This window comes from Eutrigla gurnardus (genome assembly GCF_963514095.1).
Source record: "Eutrigla gurnardus genome assembly, chromosome: 13".
Classification (NCBI taxonomy): domain Eukaryota; kingdom Metazoa; phylum Chordata; class Actinopteri; order Perciformes; family Triglidae; genus Eutrigla; species Eutrigla gurnardus.
Genome location: NC_139936.1, coordinates 22,791,498 through 22,811,651, shown reverse-complemented (window position 1 = coordinate 22,811,651; position 20,154 = coordinate 22,791,498). Strand labels below are relative to the sequence as shown.

General features: G+C 43.1%; 1 protein-coding gene across 1 annotated transcript in view; it reads left to right on the top strand.

Moving 5' to 3' along the window:
• The window catches only part of LOC311023340 (transmembrane protein 132C), a 177,767-nt gene that overhangs the window by 47,837 nt on the left and 109,776 nt on the right, over positions 1–20,154 (top strand). Inside the window, exon 3 of the mRNA XM_084025106.1 lies at positions 8,835–8,972. Within this exon, the coding sequence (XP_083881232.1) occupies positions 8,835–8,972 (138 nt within the window). The remainder of the gene's footprint in view (positions 1–8,834; positions 8,973–20,154) is intronic.

Below are 20,154 nucleotides of genomic sequence, written 5' to 3'. Positions count from 1 at the left end.
GGATAGGTGGGGATACTGTAAACTGCCAGAAAAAGAGGTGGGTATACCCTGTATACCTGCGTATAGCCTCCACTACCACTGACTTTAAGAGAACACTAGTAGGTTTGCTGTAGCAACAGACTAGGAGCCCAGACTTTAGGCTTCTGGGCTGTACAAAAGTGTTTCTGCAAGAATATGTTCAGTTAAGCTCGTTTAGTTTCAGAGTTTGGACCTGTTGAAGAGACACTGATAAGAGTGGCAGTTTTTTTCCAACAGCAGATGGTGGAACAGGTGAAAAATTAGGTGAAAGAGAAAATAAATATCCCAATGAACGCCAGAGAATGTGAAGGTGAAGTAGCAACGACATCCTCTTTGAGACTTCTGGGAGATTTGATCCCCGTTTTATGAAATATGAGCACAAATGTGCCACCGGTGTGAAAAAGAGCCTCCGAATTGAGACGCCCTGAGGATAACCCAGGTGACACACTTGATCTAACACAACCCACCTTTCATCTCACATCTGAGGCTGGTTACTACCTGGAGGATTTTTGAGCTCTAGATTAGCAGCCCTCATAGATTAAAGCACGTCGTCCTCTGCAGATTGGGATTTGGTTTTGCAAATTTTCTTTTTTTTTCTTTTTTAGGAACAACTTTGATAAACTTACTACTTCTAGTCTGCTGCAGCATCACCCAGAGAAAACATAAAAAGAACATTGAATGAATGCATATGAGCGGAGCATGTAAACCTTGAGGGCTTGAATCTACTTTTCTATCCTGAAACACTTACCAAACTGATGCTTGTTGGAATACATCACCTTTAAGCCTTGCTAGATGCACTAAGCCCTTTGAGTTCCGTTCTTGCAGAAGAGATCAGTCAGTTTTCAGCCTTTTAAAGCCCCCGGCTCTAAACACACAGACCTTTCAAGCAAAAAGGGTGCAGTGTGCTATAATGGGACAGTCCATAGTGGATGAATGTATCTCACACAAGGTATTTGCAGAGGTTACATTGGTGAGACAAATAGTTTCATACAATGAAGCTCAGAGGAACATGACTAGAACCTCAAACTAGCGCTTTTGACCACAGATCCCAAACTGACTGATTAATTTCCAAACCATTCCTTTTAATATCTAAAGACTGAAAGTGCCAAATTAGTTCACATCAAAAAGCATCTTAAATCCCCTTTTAATTTCTTAAGCTTTTCTCTAAAATGCTGCTTTCTTCTCTATCTCTTTTATCTTTGCATTCCCCCTTTGTTCTCCTTATAAAATCACATTATAAGCTCTGTTTGTGGATAGTGTAACCAAAGTTTGCGGGCTTACTACCCCTTAAATCAGGATTTTCCTTGGGAAATAATGAATTAAATAAGTAAGCAGTAAATAAATAGCTATTACAGTTTAAGATTGCAATTTGTAAGATTCCAGTCTGTTTTATATGCCTCTTGCAAACAGCTGTGGTCGGATGGGTTGTCCATACGTCCGCTCCATTCTAGCGAATGCAGTATCTCAGGAATACCTTGAAGTTGGTAGTCAAAGGTCACTGACCTCCATGCCATGTCAAGAATGCCTATGCTATTCACCTTATTGGAGAGAACCGGTGGAGACCCTCTAAAGAACCATATGGCCTTCAAAGTTTCCTTTGTGTGTACACTCGTTTTTGAGAGATCCATTGAGGTTCGAGCAATGAACTTTCTGATTTCACCAAACATATTTTCTTCCATTAAATCATATCTTTATTGGTGTGCTTAGTAAATGGTAAACGTTTTGTCATTTTAGCAGCTCTCGGTCTCTCGGTTGTGATCCCTTTCCTCTTCTCCCTTCATCACTCTCCCTTCCCTCTTCACCTGTCACTCACTCACTCACTCGCTCTCTCTCTCTCTCTCTCTCTCTCTGCTGAGTGTCTGTTCTTTTAGCATCAGATTCTCCTCAAGGACACCAGAGTTTCCCCGAACACTGCATCTCTCACATACATGTGACTCACCTGGGTCCTGATGGTGCTCACCTGGAAGGGAGACATGTGTACCATATGTGTAGACAAGAGTACATTCATATATATATATATATATATACACACACACACACACACACACACACACACATTAGTAGTATACAGGGTATATCATATATATACGTTTTGTTTGCTTATATTTGGTAGTTGAAGGGTTTAAACAGCACAGATATGAGTTTGGCAGATCAGCTTTCTCTAATAGAGCAACGGACGTTTGGAGCTCAGAGCCAAATCGTAGAAGTTTAGTTGTGCTGCCTTAATGTGCTGCTATATTCTGTTTGTGTTTTTGTATTACAGTTTTAGTTTTCTTAACAGGGATTTAATTCCTGCCCAGGGACGACAGATGTAAATTAGTTTATAGCTAAGACGCTGTGCACTGTTCCTGTTGAATATACAAACATGAAATGAACCAGGTGAGGATGTGGAATGAGTATTTAAAGGATACAGTTAGGTGTAAAGTGAATTAATGGGACTTAAATGATTTTCCTTTTCAACAGAACAATCTTTTATCCTATTTTCTCACACATATTGCTTTTGTTTCCCGGTCACTGGTCCTGTATTGAAAGATTAAGCTATAAATATGCTCATTCCTCCTCTTCTTTCAACTGCTCTTAGTTGTTTTTTTGTTGGTGGTAAATAAGGTAGAAAACAATCTGCTTAACTGTGTATTCAATTATACAGCAAATGAAGCAAGTTACTGGTACTGAACAAAGGCGCTTAATTGTGTTTAAGTTATGTTTTGAATTGATTTGACAATTTGGGCATATTTATGAAGCGTCTCTTACGATAATCACACAGCAACTAAAGACGGAGCAAAATCTGAGTTTTCAAAATATGCCTTTAGAAAACATCCTAATTGAGGTACGATGTGCAAAAGTGAGTAAAAGAGGCATAGATTAAATGGAACTCTTGGAAAAAAAGGGACATCACCACAATGACAACATTGAAATCCAACTTGTGGTCGAGAACACAAAGGTACACTTGAGATTTTTTTGGCATGACGCCCTATTGCCTTTTCCCTCTTTATGTTTCCACTTGGAGAATAAGTGCTGAAGTGCCCAAACAAGGCACTGCTCCAGAAAAAAAAAAGAAAAGAAAATCAATTGGTAATGCTCTGTGAGCTACTCGATAGCCAACAGGAGCAGAGTGAAGCTGTGAATGTGTATAATGTATGAGTGTCACCCTGGGAACAAGGCAGGAATAGATGGCCAGTTAATGTCCCTGCTGTAAATAACGTTGTCGGGGTTACACAGTCAAATCTTCCTTTGACAACATCGTACATTTCCTAATGTAAATAAGGCACTTTTTTAAATTTCAGAATACGAAAATGAGATCGTGACAACTGATACCTCCTGCAAACATTTTCATAGGAAAATTAAAGTAAATTACTGGCAGCAATTTTGCCAGTAAGCTCCTCTATGATTTACAGTTTATCTACTATATCAAAAGAATGCCACAGCTTACTGTAAGCAAAGCATAAAGTAGTTTGGTAGTAATTCAACACATAGTATTTTACTGGCTGCATTTACACTCGCAAGACACTCTCAAATGTATATCTGTATCAGAGAAATACAGTAACTTATTTTGAAGATAAATTGCTAAAAATAATTTGTCAGAAGTGAGCAGTAAATTGCTGGGAAAAGAAACACTTGACCCATGGGATCATGGGAGCAAGCGGTACAACTCCCAGAATGCATGTCTTTCACAGCAAAAGCATAAAGTAAAAAGCCAAGCGTTCCTTTCAGGACAGAATGTGTTGCAGATCAAGACGGAGCAGCATCGTCGACATGAAAACTGAAACAATGGTGGATAAATACAGAGGGAAATGAATGAGGCACAGCGTGAGGGGGAGAGTGAGAGATAGGGAAAGTGAAGGGAGAAGTGTTGGTTGTCTTCCTGCATTACCTAAAGAAACAGAGCGACAGAGAAAGAAAGATACACAGACTCCTGTCAGGCTCTCTTGCTGTACACCATCTGACAGAAGCAGCTTAGGGACGCAGCCTTGTCCATCATCCTGCTTGTTGACAGACATGCACACACACACACACACACACACACACACACACACACACACACACACACACACACACACACACACACACACGCACACACACACCAAAGTCCTGACAGATGCAACATGGGACAACAGTGTCGCAGTGTTTTCTTACATACGTGTACGGTGTTTGTGTGTTTGTGTGTGTGTGTGTGCGTTTCTCTGTGTGTTCAGTCAGCCGAGCAAAATCGATCTACCGTTTCCCACAAACATAATTTCTGAATTTTCAGGGGGAACCTGACAACCACTAAAAGGCGTGGACTCACTTGTGATTGATTCTCTTCTAAATTCATCCTTTTCATGCCTCCGCACCGGCGACAGCTGCGGCCGGAGGCATTGGGTTGTCCGTCCGTCTGTCCAGTCGTCCGTGGGTACGAATTCAATTTGATTAATTGTGTTAATTCAACACAAAAGTTATCTCAGGACACTTTCCAAAGAGCAGGACTAGAACATGTTATTGATTTTCAGTCCCAACATCACCCAGGAGACAGTGGTCAGAAAAAAAACTGCCTTGACAGATTTTAGGCAGAAATCTGGAGCAGACCAGGCTACATGGTCTCCAACGTGTCACCATAGAAAGCAGTCAGTGTTGGGCAGCGTCAGAGTGGGGCAGGTGGAGCCACCATATGGTGCTTCCATCATCAGGCCAGGGAGCAGTCTACGGCGGTCAGGACCTGGGCGGACACTGCCGGACAAGAAAGCAGAGCCAAACCTGGGTTAATCTCAGGAGGAGTCCAGTTAGTAAAAGTAGAGATTCAGATTTTGATCATTTCCTTTAAAAAAAATAGTCGGCCGCCTTAAAAATACTAGCTTCAAGCGTCAAACAGGACCACGGTGGCGCTGCAGTCAGGATCAGGTTCCACCATGATCCAGGGAAACCTGCAAGATAAAAAAGCACAAGGACTCGGGGGAGCACATACAGAGAGAGAGACAAAGAGACTCAGTGTGTCACTGTAAATCCCCTGGCAGTAGCAACATACCTAAGAGCCGGTCCAGGGCAAAACTGAGCCAGCCCTAACTAAGAGCGTTGTCATAGAGGAACCTTTTAAGCTACTCTTAAATGTAGAAATGGTATCTGCCCCCAAAACCAAAACTGGAAAACCAGTCGATTCTTGTGAACTCCATCTCAAGACGGAGGTAATTTTTTTTGCGGACAAACGTCCACATGGAATGAAGGATTAACTTGTTAGGGTTTGGTGGTCAAAGGTCACTGTGACCTCAAAGTCTGTCTAATAGATGGTGCAGGGATGATATTGTGGACAGACATGGACTTAAACTGCAACTTCACTCTGATGCATTAATACATCTTTTGACTGAGCTAACAGTACACTAGTTTGTAACGTAAGCGTTTTAGAGCCCTGGCAGGACCTTGTGATGAATAAATCTCTTCTTGTGAAATAAGAAGTTATATTTTCAGACTTTAGGCAAGAGCAAGTTTATAAGTTACTGCTCCCAAAAGAAAGTGTGAATATATACCATTCAGTACATTCTGTCTTCACACATTCCTAAATAGGCCATTTTCCATCGTGTTCTTACAAAGTATTTGTATCTAAATCTACTTGACAAGCTGGTACAGAGCAGTTTGTTGCCATGATTAAAGCACCATTTGCCTGTTTTGGCCGTCTGGGGGAAGAATCCACATTATCATAGACATGTTTGACATATGCCCAGTAAAAAGCTGCATCGGCAGTCACTTAAAATTCCGCAAATTCAACATTCGCTGTCCTTCTAGCACTCCAGGGGGAAATATAGGGCTATTTAGCTCCTAAATGCTCCACCATGTTCCCCAGCTAGTCCGCTGCTTCATGCTATGCAAAAATGCACAATAGGTTTAACAGAGCTGGTTTGCTGACTACAAATGATCTTGCGGTTCATCGCAAATGACAGAATCCTTTCACATTAAGCACAGGAAGTGACTTGTCAGAAAAATTGCAGGGTTGATGGAGCTACAAATGCTGCTCTACGGTGACGACGGTGTCATAGTTGCTCCATCTCATCTATTTTTCCCTTAAACGGTCTAATTTAAACACCCTACAATTTCTCACAGAAAAGGGGTCTTTTCTGTTTTGTTGCTGTGTCTGATGATCTGTTGCTTGTGGTCATTGGCATGTTCACTGGCAGGCCTATACTTTCTGTAATAGTGGTGGCTGTGGATGAACTCTTTAATGCCTGCCACAGTTTGGGGCCCGGTTTATACTGCATGTCTTAATGTGATGTGCAGGAATGCTGAGATTTTAAGAAAGTGCATTATTTCATATAAGATTTACAAGGGTGAGGTTCGGGTTCTCGCTTGTCGGCTTTTTGATGGAGGAGTTCTGGAGAAGTCGTATTCATGTTTTTTCCAGTATGTTTTATTTATGCTTCGTCTTTGCCGCAACCTTCTTTCTCGGATGAATGTTTCCCAGCTGTTGTTCAGGCAAACGTTTCTGTGCTCCATTCCTGCCAGTCTGTCATTCACTTTATAGCTCCTGTTTTATTTATTTATATATATATATATATATATATATATATATATATATATATATATATATATATATATATATATATTGGGGGGGGGGGGGGTTCTTTCTCCCAACTCGCTTGGCTTCACATACTTTTTTTGCCACAGACTGGGTGAAGTGAATTTCCTTTGAAGTGGATTATCTTAAATTCTGGGTTGGTCGAGGATGAGGACAGAGTGAGTGTAGGGAGATACACAGGAAGCAGAACAATGGCGTGCGTTTTGTTCTTTTATATTTTATGTCAGCTGAAGAAGGGGACGGTACGTTATTTTATGCTGTGTTGCTGCACACTGATGATATTTTACTTGGGAGGAAAAACACATCACACTCACTCGTTCACTCCTCCCTCACCATCCAGGGAGTCCTATGTAGAGGATGGTATAGTGAGCTCATCTGTAAAATTAAAAAAAAAACACGTCACTGCTGTCACATTATTCAAATGCAACAGATCAACGGTTGCTGGTGGAGCATCCATAATAAATACCATTTTTTAATAATTAGATGGTTTAAGTTTTTATGTTGTAATTTAGGTTCCCCTGATAAGCAGTGATGCTGCACATATTTCAAGGGCTTATTTTGTGAAAGGTAAGAATGAAAGGAGCAGCCGATGCTGCCGTGGTGGAAAGAATTTTACAAATTTTCCCAAATGAATAAATACATTGAAAGTAATTCTTTACCCCCTGTATTGATGTGATCTGCTATATTCATGTTAAATATATTATTTTTATAGATTTGTCTCGATGGTGCTAATCCCTCTACTCTCGTCCGTCTTGCAATCTTCAATGCTTGATGAAATATAAAGCTCATTTGGTGACCATGGAGATGCATTGTGGGATATATTAATTATCACTACACATTCAGACAGCACTGCAACACGGCGATTGCACTATATAGTGAGTAGTGAGTGAATTCGGACACAGCCAGCGTGTACACCGCCTCGCATCTTTGGTTCTATGTTGCAGCTTCACACTTCCTTTTCCCTCATTTACACACAAACAACACACAGCAATGTTCAACTGGGGAACATTTGCCCCGCCTCTAAAATAAACCAAGAAAAATTAGTTCAGAGTGAAACAGGAAAAAAAGTGGGTTTTCAAGTTTTCACAAGAGGGTCGTTTCCCTTTGAGCCATAAAGCGTCTTGTTTAAATTATTATACAGAACACACACACAGGTGCTTCCACAGACACACACACACACACACACTTATAGTGAGTGTGTCAAGGGAGGAGCATGGCATATATGCTGGTAGTTTTTGGCAAGACATGAAGCGAGACAAGAAAGCAATAATGAGAGAGAAGACAAAGAGGATTGGAGGTTTTTTTCCCCCAACTGTGTGGAAGAAAAGTTTAGTTTGTTGGTATCTGTTGTTTGCTGGAGACAATTGTATGCACGTTAATGAGAAGAGCAGTAAACAAACTTGCGTGCATGTGTGTGCGTGCACATGAATTGTGCTCATAAACAAAGGGAGGGTCTTGTCAAAGTGACAAATAGAACAAAACACACCACGACGGATTAGCGAGGGGGGATTAACCATATAGGATGCCTTGAGATTGAAGGCTGGAGAAGGGATAGAGAGGGAAGGATGAAGTAAGGTATATAGGGAGGAGGAGAGGAAGGGTGGAAACCACAGAGGGATGGATGAAAGGCAGAAGAAAGGCTTTAGGAGGAGGTGAGGAAAAGAGATGAAAGAGGAGACCTGGTAAGCAAAATAAATATGGGAGAATGGCCTTAATCTAACTGGAGGCTGGAGAAGATGAGGGATGACAGAACTTTAACAAGTAGGAGGTTTATTATATATTTGTTTTAAGGACAGAAATCGAAGGTGAGAAATGGGAATATTTCTATAGGGAAAAGGAACAATTAAGCAAAATTAAGATTTCACAGTGAATCATATCATAAAAAATCAGCAAAGTCACATTTTCTCTATTAGACATAATCTCCATCATACATGTGAATCATCCCCCACTCAGCACTTACTAACACTTTCATGAGAGCTTCTCCTGTCACTCCATTGTTTTCTCCCACCTAAACATACCGTGGGAGGCAGCACCATGCTGTGTGTATCAATTTTAAAAGGCATTTCATATAAGGAGTATGGCACATATCAGGGATTAAAGAAAATCATTATAAAACACGGGGCAGGGAAACTCAAAGCAAACCAAATTCATTTTTTCAGCATATTCCCCCAAACTGTCAGTCACTGTGACAACTCCGCTTTCATTCCTCTTTTGTCTGTGACGTGCTTGTGTGAACTTCAGATTAACCTTGCTTTCTCTCTCTCTCCCCCGTCTGCAGGGTGTGGTTCCAGTCAGGCATTAACTTCCTGGCTGTGAAACCCAGCAACCTCGTTGCCTGGGAGATCAAACAGGAAATGGCACCTGGAAGCAGTTCGTTGGCGGTGATCTGTCAAAGGGCCTCCTCCACAGCAGAGAGGTAGGAGAGTCTCACACATCTCCTTCCGCTGCTTTTGGTTTGAATTGTTTGTTTGTCAGCAGGATAACAGAAAAGATACCGTCCTGATTTTCATGAAACTCAGTTGGTTTTATTTGCTCCTGAAGGGAAAAAAAGAACACAATGTTGCATTTTAATTCTGCTCTGGTTCCTGTCCTGATGATCCAGAGGAGTAAACAGGAAGTTATACAGACTGACTTGATTGTGCTTGTGTGGTTATGTAAGTGTGAGATTTTAGTTCATGTCAGGAGAGTAAAACCAGCAAAAAGCGTTTTTTTTTTTTTTTTTTTTAAATGTTGTTGCTAATGTGACGGGTGCTCGGTACTTGACCCCGGCGCGTGGTTAGCATGGTGTTGTCACATTGCACCAAAGCAAAAAAACAACGGCGACAGATGAAATGTGGTCAGCATGGAGGAGATGTACAAAAACAAGGTGGTGAGAAAAATGTCTCACTTAAATAAAGTAAATCAAGATGGCAAACAGAGACTGAGGTTAACTGAGCCTCTGCTCAATGTTGATTAAGAAACAAACACAATGCATGAATAACAGGTCGGGATAGCTTTGGGACTGAACAGTTATTGTAAGATCACTGTAACTGTTCTTCTTCTTGTTTATTTAAAATGGATACAGTAAACGGCACTCTAATAATACATTAACAATCAGTTACGTGTTCATAGTAAGTTAAACTGAACTGCTACATTGAAGTGACGAAGCCTGTCCTGCAGTAATGCTTATGTTACACACATTCACAGACTGCAAGCTGCCCGGTCCAATCACAGTCTGGAAGGAAATCAACCCCTACAGGCTGTGTAGTCAAACAAAGAATTCCGTTAAAGTCTGTATTCCATAATGCATCTGTATGTATGCCATACAGATGCAGCCCGAAGGCGGCAGATGTATATATATTTTCCCCTGTTTATGCTTATGAGGTGACTCAAATGCAGTTCTAACAACACACACGCATTCAGGATCAAACATGCTGGCTGTATGTTGCCACAAACACAGGATATGTGTTTATGCTGATGTAAGCCAGTGGAAACTGTGTTAGCCATGGCTAAATGGAAATCTATTTCACATGTAGGGGGGTTTAGCTCAAGAGGTAGAGCGGGTTGTCTGGCAACCGCAAGATTGCTGGTTCGATCCCCGGCTCCTCCTAGCTGAGTGCTTGGTGTCCCTGAGCAAGACACCTCACCCTAATTGCTCCTGACGAGCTGGCTGTCGCCCTGTGTGGTTGACTCCGCCGTCGGTGTGTGGATGTGTGAGTGAATGGGTGAATGTCAGTCATTAATGTAAAGCGCTTTGGTGAGAAGCGCTAAATAAATGAGGCCATTTATGTAAATGGTTGAGGTCTTATCCACTTTTCTTTCTCTTTTTCACCTCATCTGCATCCATCTCTTCCTCCAACCTTTTGTTGGAGTGACTGTCACTCTCTACCCCCCCTCTCACACACACACACACACACACACACACACACACACTCTCTGTTTCTCTCTGCCAGTTGAGAACAGTCCTGATGAATGACTTCCCATTGCATGAAACTATTATAGAGCCCGACCCCAGCTCAATGAGCACCACTTAGCTAGCCGTTAGCCACGTCCAGCTTTGACTGATGGACGACATCAGCAGCGACGGATGACCCAAATGTGGCACTGAGGGAAATAAAACTGATGACACAACAGCTTTAAGCTTTCTAATTAAGAGTATAAGACAAAACACTTTTTTTTTTAAAAACACATTAAAGCTAGTGGCTGTAAAGTATGCATGGTACAGAATGTACTATAGATTTCTGGGGGGTGAATATGACATTGAGGGTCATAGCTTCATTTCTTAAACCCAACTCTTACTACCTGCAACACATGGCCAGGCGGTATTCTTTGTAATGGCCAACAGAGGGCGACTCCTCTGGTTGTAAAAATAAGTCCCATTGTATCGAAGTCTATGTGATCTTCTTGTGTCACATATGGTTGCAAAAAGCCAATATGGCAAATGTTGAACTTTAGGCTCCAAAACGCCCTCTCCACAAACCAGTGAGTGATGTCACGGCTACTATATCCACTTCTTATTTCCAGGTTTTAACCTGTAAATGAATGGTAAAGATGGAAGATCTGCCATTGAAATGTATTCTAATTCCATGGCATCATGATTTGAGACGAAGGTAGACAAAAGCAAACTTCTCATTTCTAGCCTATAACAATCTAATCTTAGTTCGAAAGCTAACTAAGCTTAATTAACCTTAGGGGCAGCTGAGGCTCAGTCTGCATGCCGAAGTGGGCAAGATACTGAACCCCCAATTGCCCCGATGCTGCACCATCGGTGTGTGAATGTATTTGTGTGTGTGAATTTGTTTGTGTGAACGTGTGTGTGTGAACGGGAAAAAGTGACTGACTGTCGTGTAGCTCCTTGTGTAGATAGTTAGCTCGAAAGGCGCTATATAAATCCATGAGTCAGCCTTTATCTATGGTTGCTGAGCTGTGATTGGACAATGTTTGGGGAAGGCGTGTAGTGAAGGGTCAAAGTTGGAACAGAAATAGCAGTATTGATGCTGTGCGTATCGAATGGGTTTCTCATTGATTCATACTTGGTAAATGGTGAAATCCTAAAGGCCTGGTGAATTGGATGTGCCAGCCGTTGTAGCCTCAAGGCAAGGAAGTTATTGTCCTGCCCGTTCTCACCCATCAGGAGGGTGTCTCTAAACGGCTGCTTACTTCCTGAGCTTTGGCGCGTATCCAGATAGGTAGACTTTTAACGTTTCTTCATTTTTCCTTTGCTTTTCTTGCCCTGAAGGAAAAACTCGTCAAAGTGACGTCAGGGTAAACACGGAAAGTGATGCTTTAGAAACCAGATTACGATACGGCTCTCTCACAAAGACATGCAGACTCTGCGGAGGGGAACACACACTCTTTCACATCCATTTACACACCGACACACTCCTGCCGTCTTCAAAGTGACACTGGAAACAAAGAGGTGCCGACGAGCCCAGATTATGATGCGGCAAGCACAAATATATACGAGTGTATTGATGTACACACACACACACACACGCATGAATGTACACACACACATGCATGTACAAACATGGGCGCAACACACACACACCACACATATAAGAAGCGGGGCTGATTGAAAGCCGTACCTCCATGTTCCCCCCCTAACGAAACAGCTATGAAGACTGTAGGAGGGAGTGATGCTGACACAGAGAAGACACACACACACACACACACACACACACACATACACACACACACATACAGACCGTTGCCAGCACACAACTGGCAAGATCACAGGCTTTTATCAGCGATTGTGTGGGTGGGACGGCTAATTAAAAGAGCTGATCTGTATTAATCTCTAATGAGATATTACTGGTTGAGACATGAGACTGCAAGTGTGCTTTCTTTCTTTTTTATGAATGAGAGGGCGGAATGACAATTAATCTAGTGAATGATTCCTGTTACCTTTTGTCATTCGGTGACATAATAGGATCTGCCGTGGTACGGTGTTTGGTGTTTGCATCATCGGGGCTGCGTGACGAGTGGATACATGGAATTAGAAGCGGAGTGCGGGCGTCGCTGTGTGTGGAGGTGTTTTTAATGTTTGGTTGTGCGTGTGTTCAGGGGCGCCTTAATAGCACCGGTATACGGGATTACCGTGACTAATTAAAAATGATGACGTAAGGCTCAGACGACGTCACCAAACTCATTAGAGTTTAGCTTCTCTGCCGGAGTCCGTGCCCGGAGCCCGGGCCCGGCCCGGCCCGTGGGTCGGGCCAAAATTTCCCACCACTACCCTCGGGCTGGGTCGGGTCAGGCCTTTAAACAAGCGTTTGTGTTCGTTCTTTTTTTTTTTTTTTTTTCTATCATTGCATTTATGCCTAGCCTTCTCCCCTTATCTGAGGAGAAGGCTAGGCATTAACATTAAATATTATTGGTTATATGTTTAGCAGAGTAGGTCTACGTAAGAAATGTGTACAAAGTCACACAAAGTAAAAAAAAAAAAAAACGCTATAGTGCGCACGCATCATTCATAACGGTTCCGCTCTGTGCAGCTAAATCAAAGAATAAACGAGATATGCTAAAGTGCAACATGGAACTTGGAGACATGGGATCAATTAAAAACAGTTTAACGTTGAGCAAGTCATCAGGAAAGTCCGAGGTACGGGATAATTTCAAGTGACTAGTGGGAGGAGGCGATAACATACATCGCGGCACTAACGTAGCCTATAAAATGATTTGTATATTTTTGTGACTGAGTAGTGGTGCAGCCACTCGGGTTGAAATCGGGCTCGGGCTCTTAATTACAGTTAATGTGTCGGGTCGCTCCGGGTTCGGACAGAACGCGCACGGGCTCGGGTCGGGCTTGATTTTCTGGGCCCGAACTAAGCTCTACTTCTCATTTGGTTGGAACCAGAAATACTGCCAAACTGCAGAAGTCGTGTTCTTCTTTGAGACCAGGTCGCTTGGTGTGCGACTCGCCATCTTTCTTTTCACTCTCTCTCTCTCTCCATCTCTCTCTCTCTATAAGTGCATTGAATTTTTTTTAATGACTGTATTGAAACTGATACCGTTGCTGTTTGTAAGACCCGTGGTATACTGTATTACCGTATTACCGCCCAAGCCTACTATCTATTCATTATCTGAGATCAAATAAGAAACAGACTGTTTATCATGATGTTAATTATTCCTCCATCATCATGTGTACCAGACTGGAATTATTTGTTCATTAAAGCCTCCTACTACAAAAGTTTGTATCAAAGCGCTCCTTCAGCTCTCATTTGTTTCTTTATTGATTTTGATTATTCCGTAATTATTCATCCCGTTGTAATTATTCATTGACCATCCTGATACTACTTAGCAGTAATCACACAGCGCCGTCACACTGTGTTATTGAGACTCATGCTTGGTCCGGCCTCCCTGTCCTTCTGCCACCGTGTGACAAATAAAACATAATGAGATGTGCATGTGTGTGTTCTCCATTGAGAAGCCCTCGAGCAAGGCTGCGTTTTGTTGAGATCATTTTGACTTCAAGCCGTTATTCATTCATCTGTCCCCGCTCGCGCTGTTTTACTACCGTTTTAATATCACGTTATTATAGAGCACGGTCCCGCTGTGTGTGTGTTTTCTTGCAAATGTATTGGATTATTTACTTAATTCTGCATTAATAAGACTGTGTTTATGTAGTAGGCTTGACCTTGTGGGCTTTTCAGCGTTGTTGCTGATAGCGTTAGTCATTTTCACAGCCTCTCGGGGGGGTTGTCTCACTTGTAAAATGACCCTCTATGTTTACAGCCATTTTTATTACTTTGCATGTTGAATTAATTCAACCCAGCAAGAAGTGGAACACGCTCAGGGTGAACTTAGTTGTGTCTGGTGGGTTGTGTGAGGGAAATATGCTGTAGCGTGGCTGATAATGCCACAGTGGGAGCGGTGCTCTATTTCATGATCGTGATTAGATCTATAGATTAACGCTAATGGGCCTCATTCAATACCAGAAGTGGGGTAATGCACTGCCCACACTCCACACAGGGACATTCTATTTATCTGTGTGTGTGTGTGGTGTGTGTGTCTGTGTGTGAGAGAGAGTGTGTGTGCTTGAGTTTAACAGCATTTTTCTGAGCCCTAAACTAGTATTGGACCATCTTCAAATACATTACGCTGCATGTGTTGTAGAAATAAATACATTTGATGAAAGAAAGTACTTCAACATAAATATGCCGAGCACTTACATATTATATGGCCTCTATGGACAAACAGTCCTAAGATCTGAGGTCCAGAGTTATCATGTAAACCCAGAGTTCCCACTGATCATTGATGATAGATTGTTTAAACGTTTTTGACATGCGTGTAGTCCGTCCCCAACAAGACCTCCCGCTCAGACATAGACTATTAATGTAGCTCTCTATGCACACACACACATACACACACACACGCAGACACACTTGCACAACCTTCACATATTCAGGGTAAACGGATTCAAACCCACTTATGTAAATACATGCAAACACCCCCACTTATAGAACACACAAACACATGTGGCTGTAGCATGCATCACTGCATGCCTTAACACAGCTAACCCATGTCATACATACATAAATGTTATATAAACCTTCCATTAGGTATAAGGTACACAAACAGTCCTCTGTGTGTGTGTGTGTGTGTGTGTGTGTGTGTGTGTGTGTGTGTGTGTGTGTGTGTGTCTGTGTTACTTTACCTGTCATGTGGGGATCATAGTCACATTGTGGACAAGAAATGATTTTTGGGGATAAAATGGGGGGACAATTGCAGGTCCCCATAACACGAATCATTCCATTTTAGGGTGAAGCTCTGGTGTAATGGATTAGGTTTTTATTTTTGAGCTGATTTTAATCCACACGAGCAGAGGGAAGGATTCAGGGCACGGGGTTAAGTGTTGTATGGTTTTATTCGTTTGTAAAGACAAACTAACTTAACAGGGAGCTTTTGTTTTGAGTGCTGGCAGTCTCCCTGGGATACACACACTCATACGCACACACACACACACACACACACACACACACACACACGCACACACACGCACACACATAGCATAGAAGCGGGGCCAAGATGTCTGCACTCTCTGTTGGCACACATGAGATTTAAAAGCTCAGCAGCAAGGAGGAAGGATAGAAAAGAGAGAGGGTTGTCTGCCAACAAGAGGGGCAAACGAGTGGGGAGAGAGGGAGAAAGGGGGAGTAAAAGTGTGTGTGTGCGTCGGGAGGCAAACATAAAACAACACAAATGAGAGAGAAAGAGCTCCCAAGAGCACGACTGTGTTGCTGTTGGTGTTTGTCCCTGGAGAGAGAAATATGGAGAATTCCTTTCAGATCACTCGTATCCCATTTCCTGTGCGTGTGTGTGTGTGTGTGTGTGTGTGCCTATAAATATTTCTATGTTTATGTTAGAAGCATGCAGAGTCAATTTGTATGTGTTCTTCTGTATGACATGTTGCCCCATCACTCTGACCAGGGCCAAAGTACTTGCCCTACTTTACCCAAAGGAAATCCCCCTGATACCACATAGCACACACAGGAACACGTTCTCTCTCACACACACACACACACACACACACACACACACACACACACACACACACACACACCCATCATTGAATGTCTCTCCTCACGAGTGCCTCCCATTGATGATATTATCTCATCACCTCTCCTGAACTATATAACATGACTCTTCCTGCCGGGTGTTAAAGGTGTAATATGTACTCACATTGTCTGTTGCTAGAGCCCACCTCTTCGGCTCAATGAGTGTGTGTGTGTGTGTGTGTGTGTGTGTGTGGGACTGTAGCGGTGTTAGGGATCTTCAGGTTCCCATAAAATTGCCAAACATTTTTACTTTGCATCGGCCCACTCTGCTTCCTCACATACTTCCAGTGTGTCATTTTTTTTGTTTTGTTTCTGTATTTCAACGTCACACCCTTGGAGAATAGATTTGACCCTGATAGATACAATCTAAGAAAAAGTCACAGGTAGATGGTGCAGGTATTCTCTCTCTCACTCTCTCTCTCTCTCTCTCTCTCTCACACACACACACACACACACACACACACACACACCCAAGCCTGTGGGGTTCCTCGAACAGAAGTGCAGAGGAAATGACCGCCCCAGTGGTAATAGTGTGTTTATTGGTGGTTTCTTCCTCCCTTCATTCCCTCTTCTCTCCTCCCTTTATTACTCGCCACAGATTGAGGCCAAAATGTCTATAAAGGTGCGTACATGTCCACAGTACTCAAACAATATGTGTTTTGGTTGCTTTAAAGTGTATCGAAGCATCGCCGATGGTTTTCTTCCCCCTGACCCGATCCTGCTCTCTCTTTCCTTATCCTCCTGTTTCCCCTCTTTCCCCTCTCTTCCCAGATTGCTTGCAAATTGACAATCTGTTTTTATAGTCGTATTTTCTATTTCAATTCTGCTCAAGCATGTTTGGCTTGCAAAAGGTCAATGACGCCATTCTAGCTTTCTGTAGTTTTGGTCTATCACATCTTGACCCTGAAGAATTGTTTGGTCCCAAACAAACATTTTGCCTTGAGTGGGCTTTTTTTGTAATGTTTATTTTTTTGTTTGGAGTTGGGGTTCATGGGTGAGAGCTGAAAGAGTGTCTGGGTTTTAAAGCTTATAAAAATCAGCGAACAATGTGTCTGAGCATGGAAAAGAGGAAGGAGGGGGCGAGAGATTAGGAAGGAAAGAGGAAGAAAGACTTGTAGTCTGGAGGTGGACAGCACAAACGGGTGGAAACCTTCAGAGGAGGAAATGGAAAGGAGAGATTTAAGGGTGCAGAGAGGGGGAGGGGTGGTAGCCACTCAAGAAAGCTCATATCTTAAAAATGCTTCAAGTGTATCAAAATGTATCTCCAACCACAGTGAACAAAAGTAAATGTGTAGCCCTTTTCTTCACGCGGACGCTGCAGGCAAACCTGCCTGTGAATACACCTCCTTAAAATAAACCTGTCATCCTGCAGGGACATACTTTGGGGAGCAGGGGTCATCTGAATGAGTTTGATTTAATTCATTGTATCTCCAGCTGGGATCCATCAGCTTGTCATGTGTCATAATTTACCTCCTCTGGAGTTCATGCAGTCATCCAATTAAGTAAGTTGACCCACGTGACGCCCCGCCCCCCCAGAAACCCCTTTTTCCTGTGTTTCCTCGACTTTAGATTCAAAGCGACAGTATGAAGTGACACCTCTACAAAGGACACGTCCGTAATTCATAAAGTTGCTGCACGTTTTATATCCACGAACACTAGCTGTCAATCCCAGGGAAACGGGGGCATCATCACAGTTGGGCTGAAGCGAGACTGGGTGGGATAACGGCAGCGTTTGTGTTCGTTACGTGCAGCTCGGTGAGCATCCGTGTGCTCCGACGCTCTATCGCATCGCCTTGAGCGATGACCCGGGCCGGCTAATTAGGCCTCGCCGATATGGATGGGCTTCATGTGTACACAGCCATCATTCTGTCTCTCACTGAAACGACCCCGGCCACCTGGGCACACTCCGTCACCGGGCCGGGCCCGCATGCAAACGCCTATGCAAGTGTGAATGCAGACACACACACACACAAAGAACATGCACTGGCTTCACACACATGCACTGGCTTCACACACATGCTGAATTTATTGACTAAGCTGCGTGGGATCCCCGGCTTGTGTCGCTCGCATCTCGTGCACGCTCGCAAACACACAAACATCCGTGCACTGTACTTTTCTGAATGTTTTTGTAGGCCACGCTTTAAATAACCTTCCAATCCCATTGGCTTATTCCCCTGCTCTAACACCCGTTCCTCCCTCACTCCCTCTACCGCTCCTCACCCTCCGTCCCCTCCCCTCCCATCCTTCACCCCCTCACCCCCCGTTCCTCTGTTAAACCCCCCCCGGGAGTCTGCGTAGGGGATGTGTGGCTAATTAAGGCGACCTACGTGGACCCTGCATGTTCGAGTCCCCCTCCTCAGAGATGTACAGTGTCACGGAGCGATCGGCAGTGCCGATGCTCACACTCACTCCGCGTCCCCTGTGTGGGAGAGTGTGTGTGTACGTGTTTGTGTGTGTTGCGAAGAGGTGTCAAGCGTTGGGAGATATCCCAGTCCCTTTCTGCAGCTCTCTCCCCCCTTTTTTTCCTCTCTCTCTGTTTCCTCTTGTACTCCCACTCGTTCCCACCTGCGCCCCTTGTCCTCCTTTCCCACCCGACCCTCTTCTCTCCCTTCCTTTCCTCTCCCTTCTTCCAACCAGCTCCGTTCTTTCATTCTGTCCTCCTGCTTTGGCCCTCCTACCCTCCTTAGGCGACAGGAACCCCAGGGTCCCATTGCTGCTGTTTAATTAATTCTTTTCATCGTGTAAATCAAAAAATGAGCTTGTGTCCTTGACTTGAGAGCTCTCGAGCATGCTCGAGCGAAGTGAACGACACAAACAAACTGAGCGGGCCGAGTGCCTCCGCCTCCCAGGAGGAGGCTAAAAGGATCCGCAGAAAAAGGGGGAGAAAAGGTTGTTTTACTTTGTGGGATTGTGGGACGGGAGATTCGACGGGCAGGGAGGGGACTAATGAGTGAAGAAAGGCAAATTACGATCATGTGGCATTGTGTTTTTTTACTTCCGATGCCGACGATCTTCAAATTTTTACTTTCTGCATTAACAGCTTCAGTGATATGAAAAAACAAAGAGTGAAATACAGTCATTATCTCAAGGCAAGTGTATTTATATAGCAGCACATTTGTGACTCGACCTGCCAGATGGTTTGTTGAGCAGAACCATCTCTGACGCCGTCATTGGAAAGTGTTAGGCAGGCGCTTAAAAAACAAATACTTGAAACATCTGTCAATCAAACTCTAGAAGAGCAAAAACATTTTCAGAGAAGTTATTTGCTCTCATTTTAAAGATGAAATCTAGTTCTTATGTAACAAACGTGATCGCAGCAGCTACACTGACGTCTTTTATGGATCGACGTTGAGTTTAGAACAAACAGTCGCCTCTCTGGTTCCCATTCCTGAGCCACGCCCTTAGCCGCTCCATACAGGACGCTGATTGGTCCGTGCACTGGCCTGTTGGACACAAACACATTACTGGAAGCCTGACAAAATGGGATTTTGTGAGATACTGAAAGTGATCATGTGACATTGCGAGAATCCAGGTGCGTAGCAAGGTTAAGGACTTCATTTTAGCAACTTGGAGTTTTCATAATTCATTGAAAGGATTAGGCCTAATGTAAAACATTATGAAAGAAGATAAAATACAATGAAATAGCATAGAAAGAATGCATAATTTAACATGCAAAACCCACTGAACGATAATAATAATATTAAAATCAGTCAACTCAAATCTCTAAATATTCAGTGTTTCTCAGTGGAGGGGTCAACAGTAGGGTGGCCTCCCAATCACAACCTGGTCCAACTATACTAACATTTATACATACTTATTAAGACGTGTGTTGAATAGTGTTAATCTTGAATAGATAATTGTTTTGAAAATAGAAAAGGAGTAAAATAAAATATGTCGAGAAGTACGGATGTGCAGAAAACTGAGATCTTTGACACGTTGTTAAAACCAATTTGTAAAGCCATGCTGGCAGTGGAGGAGAGTGGAGGGAGGGAGGGGTCGACATCTTTGCCTTGACTGAATGTTATTTACTTTAATGGCCAGCTTACAGAGAAGTGGAGA